The 13007-nt window shown below is 45.5% G+C and overlaps 1 protein-coding gene across 2 annotated transcripts in view; it reads left to right on the forward strand.

The window, feature by feature from the left end:
- COL6A2 (collagen type VI alpha 2 chain) overlaps window positions 1-13007 on the forward strand; it is a 43309-nt gene that overhangs the window by 1071 nt on the left and 29231 nt on the right. For both annotated transcript variants that reach the window (XM_028703158.2, XM_028703148.2), the window contains exons 2-10: window positions 2585-2713; window positions 3566-4185; window positions 5975-5995; window positions 6790-6855; window positions 10486-10539; window positions 10987-11031; window positions 11893-11919; window positions 12603-12629; window positions 12720-12764. In XM_028703158.2, coding sequence (XP_028558991.2) covers window positions 2614-2713; window positions 3566-4185; window positions 5975-5995; window positions 6790-6855; window positions 10486-10539; window positions 10987-11031; window positions 11893-11919; window positions 12603-12629; window positions 12720-12764 — 1005 coding nt within the window. In that variant the 5' untranslated portion in view covers window positions 2585-2613. The remainder of the gene's footprint in view (window positions 1-2584; window positions 2714-3565; window positions 4186-5974; window positions 5996-6789; window positions 6856-10485; window positions 10540-10986; window positions 11032-11892; window positions 11920-12602; window positions 12630-12719; window positions 12765-13007) is intronic.

Consider the following 13007-nt stretch of genomic DNA (forward strand, 5'->3'; position numbering starts at 1 on the left):
AGACCATGAGCCAAGTCTGGGGAAAGGGAGGCGCTGGCTGCTTTTGGTTTTCTCTTCCTTAGTACCTGGATTTGTGGCCTGGACTCTTCCAGTGCTGCAACAGATGATGCTTTGCCCAGTATTGGGAACACACAACCAAGTAAACTTGGAGCCAGAGGAAAAAATGCACCAGAACTTTCAGTTAAATCAGAATGCAGCATTTTCTGAGGCAGCATTCACACAGAAAGCAAAATTGGAGGGAAGCTAAAAGGGAACTTGAATCTTCATGTACAATATCCATTAATGTACGATACTGGAGAAAACATTCGAGAGCCCAGTTCTGTAATAAGGAAAAAGAAATCTTCGCTGGAAAAGTCAGGTGAAGGATCTCCATTTTAGGCACCCACCATAACTCACTTTTTGCATTTTTCTGTATCTGAACTGGCCACCTTGTAGTCTGAGCATCTCCCACTGGTACCTGTCTCCCCCAGAGCAGGTCTGGGATTCCCCTATTTTCATCAGAGAAATGTTAGAGGGTATGGAACAGGTGTGTGAGAAAACTCTTTAGTGTTTCTAACCACATCATTAAACAAAGCCTTCTCCCCTTCCCGTCACTTATAATAATTTTGCTAAGTTGTTTAAGGTTGGCCTTTATGCACATTTCATCGACCAGAGAAATGTATGCATTCTACATTAGCATTAGTTAGGTTTGCCTGCCAGGTGTGTGTGTTTGTGTGTGAGAGAGAGAGAGAGTGTGTGTGTTTTAAGACCCACATTTCTTTGAAATCTGCTCTCTCACACTGTTAAGATGGTGTAACTTAAATAAAACCTAGAACACAGAAACAGTGCACTTCTGGGAACCTGGTGTGATAAGGCTACTGTGATTTTAGGGAGCTAAAGCAAAGAACTTTGGGCCTTCAGTATTCAGGCCTGCAAATTCTCCAGTGCCCGAAGGCTGTCAGCTAAGATGGCCAGAGCTATACAGACCCAGGAAGATGGAGACAGGCTGAATCAGGGACCTGATTTAAACCTGAAAGGTTAAAATACATCTTGGTCAGGTTACTAAAACTGTTAAGAGTTATCTACATTTATTGTGAGCAGAAACATGCTTAGGATCGAGGCTGAATATCTGGTAGTTTTCACTAGTGGTGCAATCCTGCACACATATAGTCATTTTCTCCCTGGGCTTGCAGTGTAATTCCTCCAGTATTTCCCTCTTATAGCCAGCAAAATATATTCACATCACTAAAGTCCATTGTAAAGGGAATATACTGTATACAGTCATACTGTGGTTTTCGACCAGCTTAGTTCTCGAATGTTTTGGCTCCCGAACGCCGCAAACCCGGAAGTGAGTGTTACGGTTTGCGAACTATTTTTGGAAGCCGAACATCCAACAGGACTCCTGTGGCTTCCCATTGGCTGCAGGAGCTTCCTGCAGCCAATCAGAAGCCACGCTTTGGTTTCCAAGCGTTTTGGAAGTTGAATGGACTTCCGGAAAAGATTCCATTTGACTTCCGAGGTACGATTGTACTAGTTTTTAATAAACAGAATGGAATCTGGAGTAGTTTCTTTGAAACTAGTAAGGCTGGCACTCAAGGACCAGTGTTCTGTAGGAACACTTCGGCAGGGTGATTAGATAATCAAGGAAAAAACAATAACAGCACATTTCAAATTACAGGGCAGGCTACAGATAGTGAATTCAATTCCACTTGGGTGCTAGAGGGTACTTCAGGTTATCCCAGAGGCTGCTGAACTCCCAAACTCCTCCTTCTGCTTGGTTTCTCCCCCCAATACTGGGCAGTGCCATTCTCTGCCACCATATTCACCCACTTACCTGGATGTGTTAAACTTGCTGACCTTTCCCCAGGAAGGACTCCAGTCAGCTAATGGAACAAGCACCGCCCAGGACAAGCCGCTTGAGTACGTAGTTTCTTCCTGGCAAAAGTTGCACTGCCAGACTTAAATAAAAGGGCTCACCCACTCCAACCAAGCTAAATCTCTCTCTCTTTTTTTATTCAAAGTTATAACAAAACATATTATCCAAAAGCATATCCTTATTCCCCCCCCCATTTTTCCTCCCTCCCCCCTCACCCCCACAGAACCCATCCCCTCACCCCACCCCCCGACTTCCCTCAGTTCCAGTCTTTGGTTTCTCTGTTAATGCTATTTTCTGCATGTTACAAAATTGTATAGATCCTCAAACTGTTTAGCTGATTATTATCAGTAAAAAAAACCTGCCAAGGAGTCCAGTTCGCTTTGTTGCGTCTTCAGATACTTTGTGAAAGGTTCCCATTCATCCTTAAAGTCACAGTTATCCTTGTCCCGTAGCTTATATGTCAGTTTTGCCAGTTCTGCATAGTCCATCAATTTTTCTTGCCATGATTCTTTAGTTGGGAGACTAAATCTCAATCACCTCATGTTATGGTTGCCCCTCCATGGCACTGAATACTATTGCCTTGGAGATAGAAAAAAGAATCTTTGAAACGTCACACTGTCCATGTCTAGTGCCTTAATCAGCTGTTATGTTGATAAGACTGTTATGTTGGCTCTATTGTTAATCAGCTGTTATGTTAATAAGACTGTTATGTTGGCTCTATCCTAACAGGACTCGAGCTGTATGATAAAGTGGCCAAGATGTTCTCAGAAGCCTTTTTAGCTGTTCTGCTGTGCACAACGCTGGCTCCTCTCCAGGCTCAAAATGATGATGATCTTGTTGCAGCTTCGTCCTGTGCAGGTAAAAGCACAATCTTTAAAACTCTGCCTTCTCCCTTGTCTTTTCTTTTGGCCTCCTCTTTCCTATCCCTGTCGAAAATTACTTGCTGACTTTTCTTCTTTGCTTGGCTCACAGTGGGTAACTTATTCCTTTCCATCTCACCTCACTAACCACCACTTTTACTTACTTGGAACCTCATTTTCCACTTTGTCTCCCATTTATTCGATTTGGAGCTCCACTGAGAGATAGTGGTGGACTTTACACACATATAAAAAACACTGTGAAAATGCTTTTTTTAAAAAGGTTTTGAAAAATACATTGAATTTTGCATAGTTCACTGTCGCCATCTAGTGCCACATTTGTATATTGCACTTTGCAACACATTTAAAATGTTTGTTCGCAGCTGTATAGCTGAGTCCAGGGAGTCTCCTTCTGGTGGCAGAATGAAGCCACTTCCTGTGACTTGTAAACTACTAATCAATCAATGCAGGCCCTCTTTTGTAGCCACAGCACACTGCTAACTCACATTCAGTTTGTGACTGACTATAATCCCAAGCAGTGCTATTTTTCTCGAAAAAGAGGTGTCGGAGCTCTCCAAGAACACCTCCCTCTTTCTCTTGTGATGGCAATGGCGCCCACCTGAGAGGGGCTGGGACTGTGTTCCAGCAAGTTCTGACTGGGGGAAAAGCCCTGATCCCAAGTTGAATTCAAGGTTGAGCTCCAAGCAAGATATTTCCCATCCTGTGCCCTGAGGATGTGATTGTTTTTAAGGGCACAAGTCCCAAGTGTTCAGGCCTCATAGAGACCTCTGAGAAGCCTTGGTATGACTGATGTGGTTGCATCAGCACACTTTTCTTTGCTGTTTCTATACAGATCAAACTGACTGTCCCATCAGGGTATATTTTGTGATTGACACATCTGAGAGTATTGCACTGCAGACTGCACCGTTGGGGAGTATAGTGACCCATATGAAGAGCTTCATCCCTGAATTCATCACAAAGCTGGAGAATGAGCTCTACCAGAGCCAAGTGTCCATCAACTGGCAATTTGCAGGACTCCATTTTTCAGATGTGGTGAAAATATACAGCGAGTTCACTAACAGCAAGACGATCTACCGTGATCGGTTGGAGAGTGTTCAGTACATCGGTCGGGGCACCTTCACAGATTGTGCTATCTCCAACATGACAGCACAGATCCTGGCCAATCCATCCCCTGGGGCTGTCAATTACGCCATTGTGATCACTGATGGCCATGTGACAGGGAGTCCCTGTGGAGGGATGAAGCTGCAAGCTGAAAGAGCCCGAGACGCAGGGATCAGGCTCTTTGCAGTGGCCCCCAGCCACAACATCTTTGAGCAAGGGCTGCGAGAGATTGCCAACCCCCCGCTGGAGCTTTACCGTAGCAATTACGCCATCACAAAGATGGACCCGATCAGGAAAGAATCAACCACCGAGATAGATACCAATACCATTGATAGGATCATCCAAGTTATGGTAAGAATGGATCTCTCTCGGGTGGGGGTGGGGGGAATAATGCAATTTCTTGAAATACTATTTCGCTTCAGGCAGTTTGCATTGTCCAGGCTGGATATCAAAGCAGAAGCTTTATAGATTTTATTAAATTTCTATCCTGCCCTCCCACCCAAAGGAGCCTAGCTCCTCCAAAGTACAAGGAATGCCCTTCCAAGCACCCAGTAACCAATTAAGAGCCAGTGGTCATTGAGGCTTCCTAGATTTATGGGCTTGCTCCATCAGTAATTTAAGCATAATACCAAGCATGCAGCATTCTTAAAACCTGTAGTGTGATAAAATTATTCAGCTCAGTCCTTTAGCTGGAAGCCATCCAACCACAAAAATTGGAGCAAAAACTATCCCTGGATTTCCACAGCCCCACATTCGGCCAGCGTTCTAGGCTGGGGGTTGCACGATCTGTACATCCATCGGGGTGTCCCTGGCCCTACCAGCCTGGTGTCCCCCTTGGTTGCAGTGGCTGGGGAATGAGCCAAGCCTCCTGCCTCTGGGTTAGAGTGGTGCTGCTGAAATGACAGGCAGGCGTGAGGAGGAGCCCACCTTTATTTCCCAGCACATATTATTCTGGGGAAGTCTGGTAAGGGTAAACTACCAGTAGGGGGAGCCCCACTGATGCGGATCGACTCGAGCACCCCTGGGTTCCCGACGGAGGAGATCCACACCCCCAGATTCCTTTAATGGAATACCCTTATTCATGGAGGGGCTGATGATGACCACACCTCTCCTCCCCCACACATTGCTATTCCAATGCCAAACCTTACAAAGTTGTGACAATTGCTATGAGGTAGGCGAAAGCCAAGTGGCTGGTGCCAATATGCCAAGTGGAAAAAGTCCTACCAGGCCCCTCAACGGCAACCAACCGAAGTCCATAGCAAGTCCAATGACGCAACCTGGAAAAGGGTGGGAGATCCTCAGCGCCAGGCTGAAAGGGAAGCCTCAGAGTCGCACCACGGCTTAAATTGGCCGCGGCCACACCCCCAAGCAACCTGATTGGCCACCTGGCAACCTGACGTGGCCGGGGTCCCCCTAGTGTGACGCGGGATGCTGTCCCGCCCCCACGCTGAGGCAGGAGGCTGGGCGACCTGCCCGCAACCTGGCCCCACCCACTCACGGGTTTGGAGCCGATCTCCAGAAAATCAAATTCTGCACAGGCCGTGCAAACTGAATAGATTTGCATGTATCCTGTTTTATTCTGAGGCTGTTGGCAGTGGCTCCCCAAGGTCTGTGGCCCTGCACCCTGATTACTTTTTCCTGGGATTGAACCCGGGGCTTCTACAGGCAAATCATGGTCTCTGCCACTGAGCTGTGACCCCACCACCAAGTCTTGTCTTCTACTTTGTATAGCTTATTCTGCCTTCAGAATTCACCTTTTGAGTGTGTGGGATTTGCTTTCAAAACACAATGGCCGCAGGCAAAGTGAAGAAAAGACGCGAAGACAACCTCTAGGGGCAAGGAAGGCAGAAGGAAGGAGCTAAAGGAGAGCCATCCATAATCACTGAAATGTCCCTCCCTGATTTCTGGCCCTTTGTCAGAGAACATGCGCACAAGCATTTATTTGCAATGCTAAAAACTGGAGAGTTGCTTTTAACAAGGGAGGGGCTGAGGTGCCTCATGAACGATGCCCAGGTGAGGTGCCAAAATCCATGTTTGCCCAGAGGACACAGAGAGAATGTGCAGAGGAAAGCGCTGTCTCGGTTTTCTTCTTCCTAGATTTAACTCAGTTAATTTTTAAAAATCTTTTTCCTCCCAACAGAAACACGAAGCCTATGGAGAGGTAAGTACAGGTTCTTTCCCGAATAACAGCATTTCAATTGTTGACAAAATTAGAGTGCTCAAGAGAGCAACTGGAGCTCCATAGAAGGGCAGCAATACCCAGGCATATTTACTTAGGACTATTCTATTTAACTTAGTGGGAGTTATTTTAAATAAAACATCTACAGGAGTGGGCCGCAAATTTGCCTAATTCCATAGCCCTTGTCAGGCATTTATGATGCACAAGGGGAGAGCAGGCTGCCTAGACTACCTTAAGGTTCTCCCAGCCCCTCACCTGAACTGCAGTGGGAGATGTGGGGTTTTTGTGCCCATGGAGGCTCCCAGGCTTCTGAGTTGCACGGGAAGCTTCTGCGGATACGAAAAGCTCCTGCTACAGATGTTCCCTGTTACCACGTGAGGGGTCTGGAGGGAGGGTTAGCTGTGTTCTCTTTGAGCACAATAATACCTGGCACATATTGTTTGCTTTAACTGCTGCTACAGACTTCTTAACAAATTGTTCTGTGAATGAGAAAGAGAGGATTACACAAAGCCAAATTCAGCAGGTGCCCAGTTCATATTGCAAAATCCTAGGGGAATGAAACACATTTTGCCTACCTAGCAGGAGACCACAAAGTTCTGGTAGCAGATCTTAGCCTTCCCTCTGGGAAATGGGGCAGAGTCCCCAGGGTGATTCAGTAGACTGCTGGGATTCATTAGATTTGGGGTGGGGGTCTCTTTATTTTTATCACAGTGCAGAAATTTAATCAACTTCTCAGCTATGAAAGTTCATTTAATTTTTGTTTGGGTTTATTTCAGTGCTACAAAATGAGCTGCCTAGAAATTGCAGGCCCACCTGGCCCAAAGGGGTTTCGGGGACAAAAGGTAAGTTGAATGATATAGTTCAATTTGGTAGTGATTCCTAACCCAGGGGCCACAAACCACCGGTGGGGGGGTACAGAGTTATCCTAAGGCAGTGCTAGCAAACCTATGGCATGCAGAGCCCTCTCTGTGGACACTTGCGCCATCGCCCCATCAGGTCCGTTTTTTGTGGTTTGCAAAGGTGACAGCCACTCCCCCCACACACACCACAGTGGGCGGGAAACGCTCTGTATAGTGCGCGCCAGCCACAGCGGCATCGGGGGGGGGGGGAGTTGAGCACACACACACCCTTACGCCGATGTGAGCCGGAAATGCTCCCCAGAGTTTCGCGCCCACCACCAGCTGGTAGGCTGCGGCTGCGGCTGCAATGGGACGCTCATTTTGTGGCGAGCCCTGTTATTTTGTCACCCACCGTGGGCTGGCCTGCAGAGAGAGGAAGTGGCGCTGCCCACACAGTTGCCGGAGGACAAAGTTTTGTGTAGGGAAGAGTGAGAGAAAAGGGGACAATTGCTCCATTCCTGAGAAGGTGGAGCCTGAGGGCAGAGAGTGTGGGGTGGTTGCGGGGCAGGTGGAAAAGGTGCCTTTGAAGTGCCCAGCGGAGCTTTCACTCGTTTCTCTGGGGACGTTTCCGCACAAAGTTGCGCACGGTTGCGCTGCGCGAGACATGGAAACACGGCGTCATCATCATCATTTTTTAATTTGTATACCGTCTTTCTATCTTACAATACTCAAGGCGGTTTACAAGCTGAAGAAACAAGAAATGGACATCTTATAACAATCTAATGCAATAATAAAACTATAAAATAAGCAACCAACATCAAAAAAGTAACATTCAACAGGTGGAAAGAGGCCTTGCCTGATGAAGTCTCTCCCCTCACAGTTCTTCCTCCAGGACCTGCTCCCTCACATGCGCTTGAATTCCGCACAGCTCATCTCCTCCTGAGCAAACCTTTCCTGGGGCAGCACTAAGCAGCCCGTGCTCCGGGAAGATGTTAAGCCCTCCTGTCTTTCCACCTGGAAAGTACTCTAAAGCAATGAGGACAAGCCAGGTGGGGGCTTGAGTCCCTGCAGTTGCCCTCCTTTGGTTCCTGTTGTGAAACCCCCTGCAGGTGGTGAGCGGTGGCACTTTCCCTCCTCCAGGCCTGGTGGGGTTTGAACTCCCCTTTTTCTGCTGCTCAGCCAAGCGCCCAACCAGGTTGCTGTTGTGACTGTGTAAGCCTTCGTTGCTTCTCTTGACCTTAGCAAAAAATAAAATTAAAACACCCTGAGGAGAGAGGAACCTTGTGTCCCAGAGTGCTATGTTGTGCTGCAAGACCAAGGTTGTGAAGAGCATAAGAAAATTCAGATACCTGCCATAGTCAAGATTGGGGGAAAGTAGGCCAAGTGCTGGATGTAACGCTGTTGCGGCCATCCCTCCTGGCTTGGTAACATGCAAGATACAGCAGTGGTTCCACAAGACCGTATTTCTCACTCCCTGCCCCCCAATAATGCAAATATAGGATTCTTCCTTTCAGCACTACGGCAGAGAGCAAAGGCCACTTTTTAAAACCTCTCCAAGTTTCTGAAAGTTATTCAAGCCTTTGAATTGCCTCTTAAGTAGCATGTATATAACTCTACATTTTCTGGAGGCAATTTGTGTTTTCTTGAACTTTAGTAAATCCGTAATTTAAGAAAGGTAACTATTTATTTTCAAAATATTATACATAAAGTGCAGAAATAAGCTCAACAAGGCCGGGGTAAAAGGTAAAGGTAAAGGGACCCCTGAACATTAGGTCCAGTTGTGACCGACTCTGGGGTTACGGCGCTCATCTCGGCTCCGAGGGAGCCGACATTTGTCCGCAGACAGCTTCCAGGTCATGTGGTCAGCATGACTAAGCCGCTTCTGGCAAACCAGAGCAGCACACGGAAACACCATTTACCTTCCCGCCGGAGCGGTACCTATTTATCTACTTGCACTTTGACGTGCTTTTGAACTGCTAGGTTGGCAGGAGCAGGGACCGAGCAACGGGAGCTCACCCCGTCGTGGGGATTCGAACCGCCGACCTTCTGATTGGCAAGTCCTAGGCTTTGTGGTTTAACCCACAGCACCACCCGCGTCCAGGATACTCTTCCCAGGATACTCTTCCCAGAAAAAGCTCAACAACTCTCCCCGCATTATCCCCCCAGATTGGCACTTTGCGATAAATCCGTGGGTTTTGGGTTGCAGTTTGGGCACTCGGTCTCTAAAAGGTTCGCCACCACTGTCCTAAGGGGTCTTGGCAGAAACAGTCTCTCCCCTCCCCACTCCTGACTGGAGTGCAGAAACTGTGTTCCCGCACTTAGCAAAAGCTTCCTTTGACGCAGGCTCCCTCCCTCCTTGTACCAGGTAGGCAGGGGCTCCTCCCACAACTAAAATGACCCTTAACAAAACTCCACTTTTGGACAAAGTGCAGTTGACTACTACTGGGCTGCAGAGTGTTAAATGATTAGACCAATTGTTCTTTCACTGGTCAATGTGTATAATCACACACTCTCCAACATTTCTCTGATGAAAATAGGGACATCCTAAGCAAAAACGGGAGAAATTGGGATCAAATCAGAAACCGGGGTGGCTTCTCTAAATCAAAGACGTCCCTGGAAAATAGGGACCCTTGGGGAAGTCTGTAATAACTAGCCATTGTGCACATTCACTCGGCCTTATAGAGAATGTGCCCATAATCCTTCCATGAACAGGGAATTTTGTACATTTCCCAGCTAGTATGCATAATCTCCAAGAGCCTGTAGGAAATGTACATATACTGACAGAATTGTGTGCCTTTACAAGTGTGAGGAACCTCCTTTTAACCTCAAATATTTCTGAAGATTCCTACATGCCATCTGAAGAAGTGTGCATGCACACGAAAGCTCATACCAAGAACTAACTAACTTGGTCTTTAAGGTGCTACTGGAAGGAATTTTTTTTGTTTTGACTATGGCAGACCAACACGGCTACCTATCTGTACATGCCAATTGTTATAATTTAAGTCTCTGTTAATTAAGAAAATGCATGATGCGGGGGGGGGGGGTGTTTATGAACCCAGCAATGCTTTTAAATGAATCTGCAAATGTGCCAAAATCAAAGAAGGCTGCAAAAATTCATTTATTTCCCCCATGTAAGTTATTAATTCCAAAAGTATTAAATATTCATTCATTCATTTCCCCAATATACCCACTGATCAGCCCAATTAATCAGCTCAAAAGGTATGAAATATACACTTCAATTATAATTACAAATATATTTATTCATTTTCCCAGTTTATCCAGTGATCAACAACCCAATTAATCAACCCAATTAAACAGAATACAGCTTTATTTATTTTTGTGGGGATCAAAGGATTAAATATGTTTTTCCCTCTCAGTGCAGTCCTGATCTTGACTCCCCCCCACACACACACACTTCTTGGGGAAGAACAACAACAAAAAGCTGATATAAGGTAGTACCCTTTGAGATGGAAAAAGTTAAAGAGACATTGTTATTTCCTTCCAAATTTCCATGAGGGGTTGCCTGGCACAAACATTTTTGTCCCTGAAAACTGCTGAAATTGCCCTTCTATTACAGTGGGGAAAATGCAAGACATACTGCTCTAACTTGTTTTATTTTTTATTTGCTTTTAGGGTGCAAAGGGCAACATGGGGGTGCCAGGTGTTCCTGGGCTAAAAGGACGACAGGTGAGTAGCTGAAAAAAAAATAGGAGGACTCACTTCCCCCTGCATTAGCCACTGGGGTGAGTTTTGACATTCAATATTCAAATGTTCAGGATCATATGGAGTAATATTCCAATTTGAACACCTGTTTAGGGGCTGATATTTAACCAAATCAGACTGTGATCCTTGAAACTGCTAAAGCAGCATATTGAAACCTCTCTTTAAAGCAATTTCCAAGTATCTTAGCAGTTTCACTTCACCATTATAAAACAGAAGCAGTGAAACTTCAGTGTCCCTCTTGCAGTAATGAAGGACATAATGATTTGAAAATCTCTAACAGGGCAATCCTGTACATGTCCTTTCCAAAGCTCAGCGGGACTTAACTCCTGGATAAATGTGTATAGGATGGCAGTCTTAATATACTGTTTAAGTTATTGCAACTAATAATGCTGTTTGTCTTTTTAAATATAGGGAGACCCAGGAATTGAAGGTCCAATTGGATATCCAGGTCCCAAGGTAAAAGATTTGTGTCTGTTTATCCTCCTGCCATTTTTTTTTCCATTTTAGCGGCTCACCAGTTGCCGGATTAACCCTTCATCTGGGGCCACAATGTTTGACCCAGAGGCACTCAGAGGACAGGGTAAAGGCAACCGGCTACCAGTGCGAAGGACTAGTGGTAGAAAATGCCATGTGGTGATAACTGCACACCTGCAGCATTGATGAAGCATCCAGACCACGAGGCTGACTGCCGTGGACGAGTGCCGGAAGCAGAAGCAACTCGCCTGGCTTGGCTGGGGAAAGCAGGGCTAGCCATAGCTGCACCTGTTTGTCTGTTGGACATTTAGCTAGTATATAGCTATATATAATCCAATATAATATAATAAGGCCAATAGGTTGTGTGTTATTTAAATTATGAATATTGAGGCTGTCAGCATGGGCATTTGGTGTCTGTATTAATGTGAAACACTATTCTGCCCAGTCACTACCGGCCCTTGTCTAAAATGTTTTGGATGCATAGTTTTCCAAGTAACTGATGATGGCTTAATGCCCTTACACTTTGCAGAGAGTCCCTAAAATATAAATTCTTTCTGTAAATTCTGTCGGGCAAAAGGGACATGGGCCTCCATGACTAGAGGCTTTTGATAGTGCTTCTGGGTAATAAAAGCTCTGCTTCATTGCAAACAAATATGTTTGTTTGTTTGTTTGTTTGTTTGTTTGTTTGTTTGTTTGTTTGTTTGTTTATAGAAACCATTTAGAACTTTTTCAGGAAATATATACATGAAATATATGATACTATATCAAAGCCAGAACTCTAAATCGATGTCACACGTATCAACAAACATTAACATAATGTACATTTTTTTGTTCCTTTTGTAGGGTATTCATGGTCTAAAAGGAGAAAAGGTAAGGTATTTTATATACTACATTCAGAAAATTATGGGAAGCATATTGTGATTTTATTCAGACCAGCCAAAATGTCACAAGATAGTGGCAATCTTTCAAGTGCTCCAGAGCTCTTCATCCAGCGAGATGTTTTACAAAGAGGAGGGGAGGGGGGAAATAAGAAAAGCACAGAGATTGGACCTCCCAGCTGGAGCCCAGAGCCAGGAGGTCCAACTGCAGCCTCAGTTCCAGGATGGAAATTGTAGACAGATTAAATCTCCGCAAAGGATGGTGGAGAAATTTAAATGTGAATCTGTCAGATTTGCACTTTCTGAAACTATATGGGAACTGGAACACAGCTATCCTTTAAAATTCACACTTATCTGAATTCTGTGGGGCCATTTTCCAACAAAAGAATGCTTTCCTGGGGAAAAGTGTGCATAATTATTAGTGTATAATATATTCGTGTAAACAGTATACAAAATGCAGTCTGTGAGGGGAAACTGCTTGTTCAGATTGCTTAAACATCTAGGTAGGTCTTTGCATCTAATCTTGTTTGCTTGCTTTTGGATCATAATCAATTCAGTAACAAATAATTCTATATATATATATATATATTCCATTCTGTCCTGCCAGCATGGCTGGTTTTAATAGGCTTGACTCAACATTGTTTGCTTCTCCCCCCCCCCCTCTTGTGTTTGCAGGGAGAGTTTGGAGGAGATGGACGAAAGGTAAAGGCAAATCCTGGATTGCTACCTATTATTCCAGCTCCGCTTTCGTGATGAGAGCAGCTTTCTCACGCTCTGCTTCTATTCTTTCAGGGGGCTTTTGGCTTGTTTGGACGGAACGGCACAAGTGGGCAGAAGGTAAGGCTACTCAAGGATCAGACACAGTCAACAGGTTGCTTATGTCCTTTAGAAGGAAACCGCTATGGCTGCCACCCCACAGCTCGCAAGAGCTGCTCTGCCAACAGAGAGTAAAGCCTGCCAACAGGCTTGTCCCACCAAGAGACCCCTTGGTTCACCTGCCAAAAGCTCTGGTGGGTGCTGGTGGGCTGCTGGCATCCTTCCCCATGTGGCCATGTGGACCAAGACATGGCATCCTGGGAT

Source organism: Podarcis muralis, chromosome 1 (assembly GCF_964188315.1).
Source record: "Podarcis muralis chromosome 1, rPodMur119.hap1.1, whole genome shotgun sequence".
In the NCBI taxonomy this organism is placed as follows: Eukaryota; Metazoa; Chordata; class Lepidosauria; order Squamata; family Lacertidae; genus Podarcis; species Podarcis muralis.